General features: G+C 34.1%; 2 protein-coding genes across 4 annotated transcripts; one reads left to right on the top strand and one right to left on the bottom strand.

Annotated features, from left to right (window-relative positions):
- The first annotated feature begins 1,374 nt into the window (after window positions 1–1,374).
- On the top strand, window positions 1,375–7,374 carry LOC107029424 (AF4/FMR2 family member 4-like). 2 transcript variants are annotated; one of them, XM_015230832.2, is made up of 6 exons: window positions 1,375–1,962; window positions 2,440–2,651; window positions 5,810–6,095; window positions 6,182–6,267; window positions 6,373–6,464; window positions 6,571–7,374. In XM_015230832.2, the coding sequence occupies exons 1-6, from the start codon at window positions 1,603–1,605 to the stop codon at window positions 6,831–6,833; spliced, it is 1,299 nt and encodes a 432-aa protein (XP_015086318.1). In that variant the 5' UTR covers window positions 1,375–1,602; the 3' UTR covers window positions 6,834–7,374. The 2 variants fall into 2 exon arrangements, with proteins under 2 accessions (XP_015086318.1, XP_015086319.1); XM_015230833.2 differs by having other exon boundaries at window positions 5,813–6,095.
- Window positions 7,375–8,645: 1,271 nt separating this feature from the next.
- LOC107031760 (protein DEHYDRATION-INDUCED 19-like) lies at window positions 8,646–13,386 on the bottom strand. Of its 2 annotated transcripts, none has more exons than XM_015233229.2 (5): window positions 13,194–13,386; window positions 12,638–12,843; window positions 11,799–11,876; window positions 10,747–11,000; window positions 8,646–9,207 (listed from the first exon to the last, which is right to left on the bottom strand). In XM_015233229.2, the coding sequence occupies exons 1-5, from the start codon at window positions 13,240–13,242 to the stop codon at window positions 9,099–9,101; spliced, it is 696 nt and encodes a 231-aa protein (XP_015088715.1). In that variant the 5' UTR covers window positions 13,243–13,386; the 3' UTR covers window positions 8,646–9,098. The 2 variants fall into 2 exon arrangements, with proteins under 2 accessions (XP_015088715.1, XP_015088716.1); XM_015233230.2 differs by having other exon boundaries at window positions 8,646–9,204; window positions 13,194–13,385.
- Between the last annotated feature and the right edge of the window lie 1,802 nt (window positions 13,387–15,188).

Below are 15,188 nucleotides of genomic sequence, written 5' to 3' on the forward strand. Positions count from 1 at the left end.
AGCTGGATTTGGAAGAGAGATATTCCAAATAAAATCAATTTTTTCCTTTGGTTATTTTCCTAGAATAGACTTCCAACTAACTCTTTCCTGCATATAAACATGGTGCCTGATAACACATGCACCATTTGTAAACAAGAGGAGAAATCTATAATCCATATTTTATTTCATTGTCATATAGCAAAAAAAAAAAAAAATCTGGCTAAACCTAGGTATTCCTCAAATCTATATTCCCTCCCAAATACACTGGCTTCAGTTTTTGAAGAATATTAAGCCGCCGCAAGATAGTAACATTCACAACTGGCTGAATTTCTTCCTTTTCGCCCTTTGGAGTTTATGGAAAAATAGAAATCATAATATGTTCAACTCTAAGAATTTATCTCTATCATGGGAAAAAGTGAAAAACAATATGATAGAATACCATCAACACACACACCAACGCCACAACCTTTAATCCTCAGATCTCATTAGTATAAAATGGACCTCTCCTTGAGAAGGGACCTTAAAACTTAACACGGATGACTGTTTTTCAAGGGAACGCAACAAGGGTGGTTCCGGAGGTGTCATTAGGGATCATAATGGTAACTGGGTAATAGGTTTTTATCATAGCACCAATGCCCAAAGCCATACCGTGGCTGAAATAGAAGCTCTTCTAGATGATTTAAAATTAGTCATATAATTCTCCACTAGCCCCATCGAAGTAGAGTTAGACTCTACTGAAACAATTGAAGAATTACAAGCTTCACATTACAACTAATATTAATATATGCAGGTTGCTTATGAAGAGGTTGGGGAATTCGCTGGTCCGACATAGTTTCCGGCAAGCAAACAAGGTTGCAGACTTTTTATCAAAATTAGGTACCAAGCTAACACCTTCAACCCATGTTACTATATTATCTACACCTCCGGTGCAAGCTATAGCTCTCATCAAGGATAACCAGCAAGGTGTAATAACTAATAGACTTAAGAACAACTTATAATAAGTTAGCATGTTTTGATAACCTAACTGTAATAGCTAACGATAAAAAATATATAGAGGCCAGTAGGTCTCAAAACCATGTAATTCTCTAGCTATTATATATAATCTTACCATCCATAAAAAAAAAACACAATAATTTGAAATTATGACTTTTATATGGCATGTCCAAATACAAATATGGCAAAAATTATCAAGAACCAAAAGGGCACATGGGAATATTCAAGTCCCGAGGGAGTCACTACAGTGTCTCTGATTGGCAAAAGTATACACGTGTCACAAAACTACTGCACTTGAAAGTGAAGTGAAAGCTCAAACCCCTTTTCTCCTCTCCACAATTCTTTTTTTCTTTTTCCATTTTTATTTATAATAAATATAAATAGTGCTATATATTTTCTTTTTTTCCTTTTTTATTTTTCCGCCTTCAAAAACTCCGAAAAATCAACTAGTCATTGATGCGAACCTCCAAAAACCTCAAAAACCCTAATCAGTGAAGTTTCAGATTTTGATTTTTCTCACTTCAATTTGAATCTCATTTCACAAATCTCTTCATTTTCAGTTGCTGAATTTCTTCAATTTCATAGATTTTTAGTTTAACCTCACCACACACACACAAATTGGGAGTAATAATGTCTGGTTCTGGAAGCTTCGCGGTGTCGCGGAGCCACGGCGCTGACCGATTTTATAACCCTCCGGCTATGCGCCGGCAGCAGCAGTTACAGAGACAGCAGCAACAACAGCAACAGCAATCGCAGCAGCAGCAGCAGCAGAGGCAGCCGGTGCAGAGAGCAGTTAAAGCTGAGGCGGCTGTAGTTGCAGCTGAGGTGGGGAACCGGACTGACTCAGACGATTCGACTAATACTACTACATTGTCGAAAACGTCCTCTGTATGCTCGGCTTCACCACCAAGGCCTCCTATAAATGTTACCAATTTGGATCGTTTGATGGAATCTGTTACTCCCTTTGTGCCCGCCCAGCATTTCACCGAGGTATATGAGTTTTCTTTTTGTAGTTGTTTCAGTGGTTATACATTATTCTATGAGTGAGAGGTATTGATTTTTAAAATAACATTTTCTTCTTTTTTGCTATGCTTAAACAATCATCAAATGAGGCGAGAGCTGCTTATAGATTTTGAGTTCTTGTTTTTTATTACTCTTTCTCTTGCATATTGGAGCGGAATGGATAATGGGGATTTATATCAACTGAATTAAACTAGTTTGAGATTGAAGGGTAGTGGTTGTAGTCTCATTTTTAGGAAGCAAATGCTGTTTGCTTTGTTTGCAAGATCTTAACCTCATTTTGATTTAAAGAATATATTTTTTCTCCACATTTTTCACATTTAGGAATCCAGTGCAATTTCATTTTTGAACGGTATACTTCAATTGTGTGATTTATTCTTTGTACTAAGAATGTGATAGCATCAAAGTAAATAATATTTGTCTTTTTATCACACTTTGGATGGACAGGTGAATGTAAGAGGCCGTAGAGCCAGGGAAGCAGAGCCATATCTATATTATTGCCTTGGCGATCTTTGGGAAGCTTTTAGTGAATGGAGCGTCTATGGTGTGGGTGTACCAATATTGTTGAATGGGAAAGATCCAATCATTCAATATTATGTACCTTTCTTATCCGGCATCCAATTGTACGTAGATCCGTCAAAGCCATCTTCACGCATCAGGTAAGACAACTTTTGATGCTCTTTTTCTTTATTTGTGTTAGTTTGTTTTTCTAATTAGTCTATAGTTATTTGCCATTTCTCTTTATGTTTATTCTGCTTGCCAAATGCTATCTATATGATTGAAGTTTAAGATCAGGGAGTCGGCCACAAAATCAATTAACGTGATCGATTCCAAATCAAAGCTTGTGATTCTATGTCGTAATCCACTCAAACATAACCTCTTTTAATTTTGTGGCTGGCTCCCTGGTCTTAAACTTATCATGTAATGGAGCTAGCCTATCTACTTTTGTACGCTTTGCATCTTCTTGATGCCGGTAATGAAGCAGCTTACTTCTTCAAAAAAAACATACCTAGCGTAATCCCACAAGTGAGATCTGGGGAGGCTAGGATGTACGCAAACCTTACTCCTACCTTTTGTGGGATAGAGAGGTTATTTCCATTAGACCCTCGGCTCAAAAAGTTCAGTCGAAGTAGGAAAGAGAATTTAATAACTACGCATGCCAAATTGGGTGTTGAGATGATTAGGCTGAAAAGAAGCTTGAGAGGGAATTGGATTCACATGGAATCATGGATTTTATGAACTTGAAGTGTAGTTTAAGGCAATAGCTATCATTCGATAGCCATCTATGGGAATGTATTGTTGTTACCAATGATGTCTTAAAATCAAAGCAACGATAGCTATTTCATAAATTTGCTTTGGATAGTGACTTATTCCTTTATGATATAATAAGCAAATTTATGACATAACTACCGTTGACCTGGTTCAAACAAATTAAAGATTTTAATTACTCCCCTTCAATTACATGTTGACCAATCAATTATGACAAAATTGTGTAATTATGCCCAAATCTAGTTACTGGCCTTCCAAATTTGCTCTTAAAAGAATCTATTATTCCTGTTCTTCTCCAAAATGGGAGCTTATATCTCAAGTAAAACACTAATATACTCATACGAGTTAATATCTGTACTATTATAAAAAGCACAAATAACAATGCTGAGCAATCCAACTAGCCTTAAGAGTTCTAAACAATTTCTACTTCTAAATTTTGATTCCCAAACTAATTAATTAAAGAACCTTAACTATTCAATCAGATGAAAAGAACATTGAACAAACCCGTGCTTCTACGCCAACTTGTCTTATTGATACGGACACTTCTAAATTTTTTTAAAATAGCCCTACCATTTTCTTCTAATATTATTCAATACAGTCAAAATGAGAGAGAAAAACTTAATGAATAAACCTTTTTTGCTTACAAAAAATAGACTAACTTGGGATAGCACCATTTAAATCAACCTGATAATATAAACTTGTTAATATCATCTTTATGACCAGCGATAGATTTGTGCTAGATGTAGTTTTGCATCTGTAATAGTCATATCTTAGGCCTGCCTCTAATGGTTGTTGAATTGATTTGGTCTAAATATCCAGTGCGGATAAACTTTATTATTATTGTAAACAAACTTTCTTCTTATATATAACTTTTAATAATAGTAATCTATTGTTTCTTCATAAATCCTCTAATGTAGTGGTAAGGTTTGTGCATACTCTACCCTTCGCAGACCTCGCTTTGTGGGATTACACTGGTTATGTTGTTGTTGCTTGTTCATAAATAATTAATTGAAGATTCATGTGCTTTGCACGTACATAGAAACTAGTACTAATAAAAACAGTAAAATACTAGTTAATATACTCATATTCCGTCATCAGATCTTCATGTTTCACTTCATGTGCTGTTGAGTACTTGCGTTTGCCGGTCCTCAATTATCCCGAAAGGAATTCTTGTCTGTGTGAAAAGATATCTCAGAAGTCAAACTAGCTAGTAGTAGTGTTTCACTTTCTTGCTCTCTTGATTATACTTACCACAAGCTCTTAATGAAACAAATATCAGGTAATATAGTTTTAAAAAATAATAGATAGTAGGTAGTATGGTCATATTGCACTAGTTGAGGCTATTATGTTCCAATAGTGCCAGATTCAATGTGGACTGGATGATTAAATTTGCTCATAACTTGCTTGTGGAAAAAGTTCTTGCAAGAGTTATAAGTGCCTAAGCATCAGTAATATCAGTGTTTAGCTGACTCATTCTATGTACAAATCAAAGTTCCATGTGATCTTTGAATAAATTCGTGGTCAGCTTTGTATGTTGCTTGTATTTTCTGTTTTCCTGCTGATACTTGTTAATATTAAAAAGTTATAATGAAATGATAAACACGTTTTGTTGCAACACAAGTTTTTTTTAATCATATTTGTCATGACTTGCTTGAGCATTGTTGAGATTGCCCTTTAAGCTTCATTATTATTGAACTAATAGCTGCATTTTTGTATATTCTACGTCATCTCGCTAACCATTTAAAAACCTTTTTTGCTCGATTGGATTAACATTTGTTTCTGAAAGTAAATGCATGGTTCTTTCTCCTTATTTTACTAGTAATATCTTTCTGCTCTGTAAAGGGTGTGTTATGGGGTCGACTTCACCCTTCAGGCTTACGTGGATTGGTTATTCGGCGATTCCCTTGCTTTGTAAATGGTGGATGTGCTTTTTTAGGGCACCCAGCAGTTCACAAGTTTCTGAACTAACTTCCGCAACTCATGTTGATTCTGCTAATTTTGTATCGACAACTTTGGATTTATTTTTATCTGTTTGGTACTTTCCATAGGCTAGTGCATTGCTTTTTGTTAGAGATTCATGATTTGTTTCATGATTTTACCATTCCATGGTAATGAAACACACATGCCAAATTAGCAGTATTCCAAATGTTCTGGGGTTTATTTTATTGTAATAACTGATACCTGTGAGATTGGAACCTGGATCAGCACCTGAAAATGGTTCAGTGAGAAACTAGGTTAGCTTCCGAACTTTGGAAACCCTCTTTAGCTACTGAAGTGCTAAAGTAACTTGGCACTTGGTGCATCTTCCATGTATGATGTTGAAACTTGTTCTTTTAGTACTTATCTGGATGACTAAGCTGTAAACCGATGAAGAACTGATTGCTGCATGTTAACGGTCTGTTTTACTTGTATGATTGTTAATGTGAAATTTAATTTGATATTTTAGGCAATATTTCTTTCTTTCACCTAAAGGTAACTTGAATGTGGTGCTTCTGGGTATTTAACTTCTATTCGACCTTGTATGTTGTGCTCCTTCTGTTTTGTCCAGCAGGCCTGGTGAAGAGGGTGATGCTGAGTCATCAAGGGAGACCAGCAGTGGTGGAAGCAGTGACTGTGAAGTGGAGAGGCGGTCCATATCCTCTTCTGATGGGCTGCGGAACCAGCATGGTCTTGTAAATCTAAATGCTCAACGACTAAATAGACTATCATTGAGCGATAAGGCTGTCATGGTGTCATCGAGTGATGAAACTGAACTTTCTAAGTCTCTTGGGCAACTCATGTTTGAGTATTTGGAGCATGAGCAACCACATCATCGAAGACCATTGGCTGACAAGGTACATCACTTGTTAGTGTATAAGTAAAATTCCACATTTTTATCCTAAATGGGTATTTTTTTCTGCATTCTTCTTTTCTTTATCAGATAGCAGTTTTGGCATCTCAATTTCCAGAGCTGAAGACCTGCAGGAGCGCTGATTTACTGCCTTCTAGCTGGATTTCTGTAGCTTGGTATGTTGAAAATTCTGTAGGAGTCTAGAGTAATCTGTAACATGATGAAGATATTTGAAGTTCTTGTTTTGCATTTTAGTTTGCAACTGACACAGTCTATTATAGGTATCCAATTTATAGAATACCCATGGGTCCAACATTGCGGGATCTGGATGCTTCTTTTCTAACCTTTCATACTTTGTCCACACAATCAAGAGGTATGTCCTGTCCAGTCTCAGTGTGCACAACATATGTATTTGTTTTATGCATGTGGATTTCTACTTTCCGGTGCTTATTCTGAAGTAATATTTGTCATTTTCCCAGCTTTGAGCACAGTTCACCCACGCTATCATGGTGCAACTGGTAGGAAAGTTCTAGGAAATGTAAATGCATGCTCAAGAATTTCTTTACCAGTCTTTGGTCTTGCTACATACAAACTGAAAACCTCAATCTTGAATCCTGGTGGACCTCATGAATCCGAGCAAGAAAATTCTTTATTGCAAGCTGCAGACAGTTGGCTTCGGCGCTTGCATGTAATCCTTCCTGATTACCAGTTTTTCCGTATGCACTATTCTCCATGGAAATGACACAGCTGTTGATGCTCCTAATTTTCTGCTGATCAGTCATCAGCGGGAAGAAGTTTAGATTGTTAGTTCGGTTGAACAGTTTTGAGATCTAATACCCCAGATTATGACACCAATTAAAGCTTGGTCAAAGATCCATATCTCGGTTTAGCCTCCATTCTAGTAGTGCGGAAGGTTTATGTTTTGAACTGAAGGGGAGAATAGCTTGGACAGGCCTGAGAAATCTCAAAGAGTGAGTCTATTTGACTCTCACAGTGGAAAAGTTGCTTCGTTGTACTTTATGATTGTTTCCTGAAATGTGGCAGGAATCCTCATCCCTTGTTACCCTGCCTGTTATGCTTTGCTAGGGTGGCTAAAACATTATTATATGTTCTGATATGGATAGGGATGATATCTTTGTTCAGTCAGTAGCAGAAGTTCTTGACAAGTGATAGTGACAAAAAATTTGGAACCTGTATTTTGGATTGCACATACAAATTGATAGAAATACTTATAGTTTGTCAAATGCATACAAACCAATATGATGATGCATTCTTTCCTTGTTCTTAAATTAGCATATTTAGCTTCCATAGCCCTTGAGGTTCCTCAGAATGTTGTGCAGAAACTCTGTTTCAGAAGTTCTTCGACTTTGGTCTATGGTACCAAGTATTTTTGAACTTCTACAGACGTTCATGCCAAGAGCTGAATAGACAGCTTAATGAATTTCTGAGTTTTGTGATCAAATTCTCTTTGTTCTTTTTTTGCATTCCACGTACAGTCTAGCTGAAATGATCTGATTATTCTGAGAATAGAAGCTAGAGAACTTTAGTCTGAAGAAAAGTCTTAGTTTGAAGTATAGGACGAGAGAGAAACTGTTGAATCAGGTGGCTCAGCTTTGAAAATTGAGTGACGAAAATTCGTCTTTATAAACCTGTGGTGCATGAGCGATGCTTTTCATATACAAAGCACAAAAAATAATGGAATCTTGAGAAGGAAAAACAACTTATTTGCAGGATGAAGGCATAGATACTAATTACCAACATTCATTATTTTAGTTTAGAGATCTTCATTTTTTATACCTAAAAGATCTGAAAAGGTCACTTTCTTCCGTTCAATTCGTAAACGATCAGAAAATATTTATTCCATAAAGTATGTATCCTGTAACACCTGATAAGGTATTCTCCCACAATTTATATTTCATGCTTTGCTTTTAGAATATCATAAAAAGTTTTGGTTAACAATGTTCTTTTGTAACTTATACAAACTTGAAAACTTCATGAAGCATTTAAATTAAACTGAAGTGATTTTTTCTCCAAGTGACTTTTCAATAACTAATTTAATAATCCTCTTTTTACCATAACATTTTTTTTCTTTCTAAAATAGAGAAAATCTAACATTTTAAACTGTGTTCAACAAAAATTGTGTTGGTACAGTAGAAAAACATCTACCCAAAAAAAATAGTAAATCTTGATCAAGGTAGAAAGTGAGTACTACGATGGCTGGTGAAGAGGAACTTTCGTTATGCGAATACTTTTTTAAGTCATTTTGTTGACGAGAGCTCACAATCGCTATCCTTTAAATACACACGAGACAGTCTGCAAACCGCACTAAGCAAGCCCCATCCTATTCTCGAGAGAGATTACTTGCTCAACCAACTCGGCCACCCTTGCGGGTAAAACATTTCTGAGTCTTTCCTGTCCCAACTTATAGAACTCACGTTGAATAATTCTCAAACAAAATTCAAGTCATAACCCCATTGAACCTCTAATTTACTCTATATTTTGAGACTAATACAAGGATAAAATAGCATGAAGCTAAGGACTACAACAACAAAGATGAAGAAACTCGCACCTGACAGTGTCATCACAATGAATCGAAAGAATTACATTTGCAGAATGTGACAATAACTGTGAACATGCTACTTCATAATCAAATCATTTTGGATCTGGCTATAAGAATGAAGAACTTCTGTTTTTCAGTCGGGGATAGTCAAGAAGACATAGTATAAACTACATCAGTTAGCAGAAGAAAAAAGAAAAAAGAAATAGCAAGCCAAAGTCACGTCATTTGAAACAAGTTCTTCTGTTAAAGCATATCAACTGGACATATCTTCACATAATCAACCACGTCATCCAAATGAGAGCAGGTCAATAGGAGACGAGGAAAGCTTTAACTCCATTTAACAGCATCTAGCTGCTAGTAAATTTATCAGCATGTATCGATGAGCATGTTCAAAGAGCTTCTGTGCTAGTTAGTCATAGAACGGAAAAGCAGCAGGGTGGTTCAGTTTCATAACCAGTCTTCGAGTATGGTGGAGAACAATAGTCCTTTCACGAATTCGGATCTCTGAACGTTCTCTTCCTGATCCTTGTCCATTGAAGGAAATGCCTGGGAGCTTCTATGACAAGGTTTTTAACAAAATAAGAGGAGTCAATTTTTTTCAATCCAGGCACATTAAAGTTAAGAGATAACAAGAAATCAAAAAAATAATATGTGCTACTTTGGATAACATGACAATCCAGTGAGGAAAAGACACAGCTAATATTCTCAAAACACTCGAGATCCAAATTCAGCTCCATGGACACTTGAATAAAAACTTTTTCTAGCTTCCCAAGCCAAAACATTTTGGAGAAATACCAATCATCTGTTATGTAGTACATTATCATCACATGCTTCCTTCTATGTTCATTTCAAATAATCTTTGTTTCTATCTATACTTAAGTTATTCATGAAGAAAAACAATGATCTTGCTGATCGAAGGAAAAGAGCATCAGAATTAAAAATAAACCAGTTTCTTTGTCAGTTAAGGTTAGTTCAGGAGGGTGTTTGCCATAGGGCTAATGAATAAATGTGCAAATGACTAGAACAATTAGAAAAATGGAAGGGTGTTAAAGTGATGAAAGGACAAATTGAAGAAGGATGATGAATTGTCAAGAAGAAATCTAGCAGAAGTGAAGTTAGAAAGAAAAGGAGGAGTGAACTTTTGAAGAAATTTAGCAGAAATGAAGTTAGGAAGAAAAGGAGTGAACTTTTGAAAGGAAGCATCAGGATTCAGCTTTCAGGTTCAACCTTTCCTGGTGCTAAACAGATTGGGTAGGATAAACTCAAATGGTGTCTCTCTGACTAATTTAAAGAGAAGATGCATAAATCACCTTTTTATTGACCTACTGTTCTCTGTAAAGTTATAATTATGGTAGATATCACAAAACAAATCAGGTTCCATGAGTTCTCGAAGTTGGCTCTATGTTAAAAACCTTCTGACTGAGGCATTTTACCGGGATCTAGGGCATTTTCAATTGCAAGGGAAAAAAAATCTAAAAAACTCATGGATCAGGCATTGGTATTCCTACCCCACTCCTTGCAAATGGTTGGATTTGGTTTCTCTCACAATTCGATATATATGTGAAGTACTCCTACAAATTCAGCATAGGCAAAATATCTAAGGACGCCTTGTTATTGAATTCATCTAAATTACCACTAAGCTCACTACTGGCATAATCAAGAAATGAAATGCGTACAATAAGGCAGCAATCAAAAAGAAAATCCAAGTAACAATGCCCAGTATAGATAATTATCCATTTCCATGAACTCCACTTAACGAAATTCAACCAAGCAAAGTTTGAGGCATTTATTATTAGCTATCTGAGTGCTCCAGTTATCTCAGAAATGAGTTCAAGCCCGATTCTAAGTTCGAATCTAGTTACCACATGTTGTTCTTCAATTAGTTCGTAATGACAATAATTGATGGAAATTAAGCTTCTAATAAATGGTAGAATATTAGGTGTGTAATCCTATAGATCCAGATTTTTTTTGTCCACTAAATTGTTGTTTTTCATCATGATGATAGTTAGTGCCATTTGATGTTGGCATATGGTGAGAGGAAACACAGAGAAACAAACCATAAGCTGCAGAAATTAAAACATAATATCCTTCTTACCTTTCACTAATATGGTCATCTAGGCTGTTGTTGGATACACTTGGTTCGTCTGAAGTGCAGGGCTGTCTTGTAGGAGATCTTTTAGCAGGCTGCTGATTGCCAACAAATGATAACAGTAACTGGTTGGTTTCCGTATTTGAGGAAGAACTAACATGGCTGGACTTCTTTTCCAAATAAACACTCAACAACTCTTTCCTCAGTAAGGATAAGGCTGAGAAAGATCCACCATTTTTATGTTTCCTTTTGCAAAGTGCGTAAGATTGTGTTAAGGTGAATCAACTTAAAGCTCCACATGTTCTATGATAAATAAAATATAACATTGATTTCTCCTAGAGAAAGATGCAAATTCATACCCTATGAAAGAACTCAAATAAACCAAAAAACATGAAAGAGGTCAAAGTTACTGTTTATTTTATTGAAAAAGAAAGATGGCAAAGTTTATAACCTCGGCAAGCAGCAAAGTTATTTTAGTTCAGCTATATTAATAAAACTTAATTTTACTGAGACAAAAAGAAGGAAGGACATCTGCCACTGCCTTTGCACACATAATGACTGAGGAAGATATTGGAGTTAGAACTACGCAGACAGTGCACCAAGCAAAATTAAGTAGCCACTTGACTACTCATGCCAGTTCACCATATAAGCAAATATCAAGGTCATTATTCCTGATATTAACATGGGAAATTCAATATCATGTTTTTAAATTTTTATTTCCTGTTTCTTAAAAAATATATCAGGGAGGGAGAACAGAAAAGAAAGAAATGCATGTAAGCTAATAATGGGATCTGAACCCTCCACCTCAATTTGTGGAAGGTAGAGAGCTCAGCAAGTTAGCTGACACTCAAACCCAAGGAATTCGATATTATATTCCCAATTAACTATAAAGAACAAGTTTCAAGATACACTGCAACCAAGAGAATATGCAAGCGGTAGAAATTGTAGTAGCTAGATTTGCTATTCTCTTACAATCAGCTATGAAAAAATAATAACTCCTTACTCTTATCCGTTACCGTGTGAAATTAATATACTGGAATATAGGAAATGAAGGATATTTTTAAAATACTTTCATGCTGCACGATGACGTGTGTAGCCATATTTGTTCGCACCTTGGTAGCACATAGAGGACATATCTGAAGAAAAAGAAACATCAACCATAAGAAAATTCAGACTTCAAAAGGCTAAGTCTAAAATACGATGGCCATCAGATAATTTCACGCAACACTGAAGTCCCTAATGATCTCAGATAGAGACAGACCACAAATATGTCAAACCATTAAAGGTTTTTGTATCTAATACCCAAGATCACACAAACTTAAGCATGAACTCCCATAATCGGCATGTAGTTAGCTTTCCCCTGATTAGGTATTTGTTTTGCAAGTATCATCACATAGAGAAAGATACTATTTTGGGGATTTCAGCTCAGTGTAGATTTTAATAAAAGCACCTTTCCCCCAAAGCCCTCCCTTTTGCTTGCCAAGTGTATAGAGTTCCATACTAGTTTCTCATATTTATCGAGTGAACTCTTTAAAAGATTACAAGGAGCATATTACTTTATCTACTTAGAATTCGATTACAGTCTCACACTTGCTGCTGAACTTTTTCTTCACAAAACTTGAAAATGTCTTTTATATGATAGGCAGGTGAGACTCAAACTCAATACCTCTACCTGATTCAACTAGTTAATCTTAAAAGTCTGAGGTAGTCACACAATCAACAACTAATGAACTTCAAGATAACCCTATGGCACATATGAACAACAGGCTCTGAGGGTTAGTCTCCCTATACTATTTCAAACCCTTCAAGAGAAATATCTCGTATCAAAATTATCAAATAAGACAAAGCCAAACATACATCCAACATAAACATGAAAGAAAACATAGGTATGGTTTACCCCGGTCTTAGCCTCTATCCGATGCTCGCTATCAATGTGACAGCACAATCCAAGCATATCAAAGTCTTCTGAACAAAACGGGCATGCCAAATCCGTCTTTACATTATCATCATGAACATCTTCATCTTCATCATCCTCTTCCTCCTCCTCATCTTCTTCCTCCTCCTCCTCCTCCTCCTCTTCCTCTCCAACATACACGCCACCATCTATTTCAAGATTCAACATGATTATGCCAATACATGTAGTAATGCATACAAGTAACAACACACATAACCAAAAAAAAATTAAAATTAAATACTACTACCCTCAACCTAAACTACTCAACACTTTTCATTTCCAAGATTCAATAAACTAAACTTAACCAACATTCAAAAATACAATTTTTCACGTATTGAAAAGAACTAGAACAACTAAAACCCATTCTTCCCCCAGTTTCCACATATCAAAGAAAAAAACAATCTTGTTCGATTCAGCTCATAAACAATAAAAAATTAACAAACAAATTCGATTTCCATCAACAAAAAGAGGGTTGAAAAATTTAAAAAAAAAAAAGTACCCTTTAAAGCTGAGAGCAGAATTTTCAAATCATCGCCAAGATCATCCATTGAGAATTTTCTTCCTTGTTCAAGAAGCCTGAAAATTGTATAACTGAAAAATACCCAGAAAAAATAAAAACGTATATATAAAACTTTGTATACACAAAAGGGGTTTTAGGGCACTTTCGAGCAAGAATTTTTGGTCAATTGAGACCAGAGAAGAAGAAGAAGTAGAATACTGAATCCGACGAAAATGGGTATTCGGGTCGGGTTACGAATCGGGTACTGAAATACACGTGGACTCCCGCGTTTTCTGGTCAACTCTTTAAGCAGCCAAATAATACAACCAGCCTGACGTTTTTGTTTATTAATTGTTGTTACTTAACTAATCTTTTTCCTTTCAATTTATTTATTTCATAAAAAAATAATGAAATTTTAATTAACTTTATATTATAGAATTAAATAATATTTCATATATTTTAAATTTAATATCATAATTTAGATTAAGTCAAATCAGATAAATAAATTTAGACATGATTTAATTAATCATATATTTGTTAGCATATAATGATTATCTTCTCCATTTTATTATATGTTTGTTGTTCTGTTATGGAAATGTTTGTAATGTATGCTACTATTCAATTTAAAACTTTTAAACAAACTTTTAATAATTTAAATTTACTCAATTACTTATAACCTTAGGTTGATACAATGTTTGTTTTGTTTTTAATTATTATTTTATAATTTCTTCTATTATCACTAATTGGTTTCGTAAGTCAATTTTATTTTATTTTAACTTATTACCAATTGTTAAGTATAATATTATTACAAAAAATTTAATAAAGGAGGATTTAATTACTTTGAATACTGTTTCAAAGTTCCGTTCAAGTTTATTTATGTAACAATTTGTTATATTGGGTTTGAAAGTTAATTTTAATTGAGTTTTACGTCTTATATTATTGATAGAAAAAAATAAAATAATATGAAATACTATATGATTAAAACTCTTTATTGCATATGGTGTTAAATTTTATTTTATTTTAATTTAACCCTAAATTGAGCTTTCCTTTTTCAAAATAATATTTTTGACCAATTTCTTGGTGGAATTTTTCAGACTTACATAAATGGAAGATTCTTCCTTCTCGTACAAATATACAACCAAACACTATCAAAATAAATATTATATTTAAAAATATTTGTCTAGGGAAAAATTATTCTCTCATTAAGTTCTATTATATTTTCTTATATTAGGTTTTTAATAGGTTGGTCTCAATCATATTAAATATTATATTTTTGGTATAAATATTTTTGGTTTGATTTTTTGTTGTTAAAATTTGTTATTATTAACTTTCTCATTCCCCATTGTTATTTTGATCGCCAAATTATGAAACCATATTACCTTGTCTTAAAATATATATATTGGAATAATAATTTTGCTTTTCATTTGTTTTTTTTTCTTCAGAAAAATGAAATATGAGAGACTTGTTATTTCACCCAAACTAATTTGAGTGTGAATACACCTAATTAAAAATATAATTTACAATTGGGTATATCACCAGCTTTGCAACTTCCATTTGATGCTTTAATGATTAATTATTTTTTCCCCATCAATATGTATCATACTTAATCATTTTTTTCCCATCAACATGAATCATACATAATAGGATGGTTCATATCCTTTATTCTTAATCAGAAATCTTATTTAAGATTTTGAAAATAGAAAAATATTGTATTGAAAAATTGTTGTTATTTCAAAAGAATTTAAATATTTATTATTGTATGATTTAATTATCTTTTTAAATTCAAAATAACTTTAATTATTCAAATTTATATTTTAGTATGAATTGTGATGTTTCTTTCTTCAAATTAATTTTATTACTATAGAAAGAAAAATGAGTTATTAGAAAGAGAAGAATTTATATTTATAGTGAAAAGAAGATGGACTATGCATATTTAAAATTAGAGCTGTTAAAAAGGGTCGTTCCAGTCCAAGCTTTGCGGTCAAGAAATTTGAA

This window comes from Solanum pennellii, chromosome 9, assembly GCF_001406875.1.
Source record: "Solanum pennellii chromosome 9, SPENNV200".
Taxonomy (NCBI): Eukaryota; Viridiplantae; Streptophyta; class Magnoliopsida; order Solanales; family Solanaceae; genus Solanum; species Solanum pennellii.

Coding starts and splice junctions, on each gene's coding strand:
- LOC107029424 (XM_015230832.2), top strand. CDS start 1,603: ATGTCTGGTTCTGGAAGCTTCGCGGTGTCGCGGAGCCACGGCGCTGAC. Junction 1,963..2,439: donor CCGCCCAGCATTTCACCGAG/GTATATGAGTTT, acceptor TTGGATGGACAG/GTGAATGTAAGAGGCCGTAG. Junction 6,096..6,181: donor GAAGACCATTGGCTGACAAG/GTACATCACTTG, acceptor TTTCTTTATCAG/ATAGCAGTTTTGGCATCTCA.
- LOC107031760 (XM_015233229.2), bottom strand. CDS start 13,242: ATGGATGATCTTGGCGATGATTTGAAAATTCTGCTCTCAGCTTTAAAG. Junction 11,877..12,637: donor GGATAGAGGCTAAGACCGGG/GTAAACCATACC, acceptor CTTTTTCTTCAG/ATATGTCCTCTATGTGCTAC. Junction 11,001..11,798: donor AGCATGAAAGTATTTTAAAA/ATATCCTTCATT, acceptor ACACAATCTTAC/GCACTTTGCAAAAGGAAACA.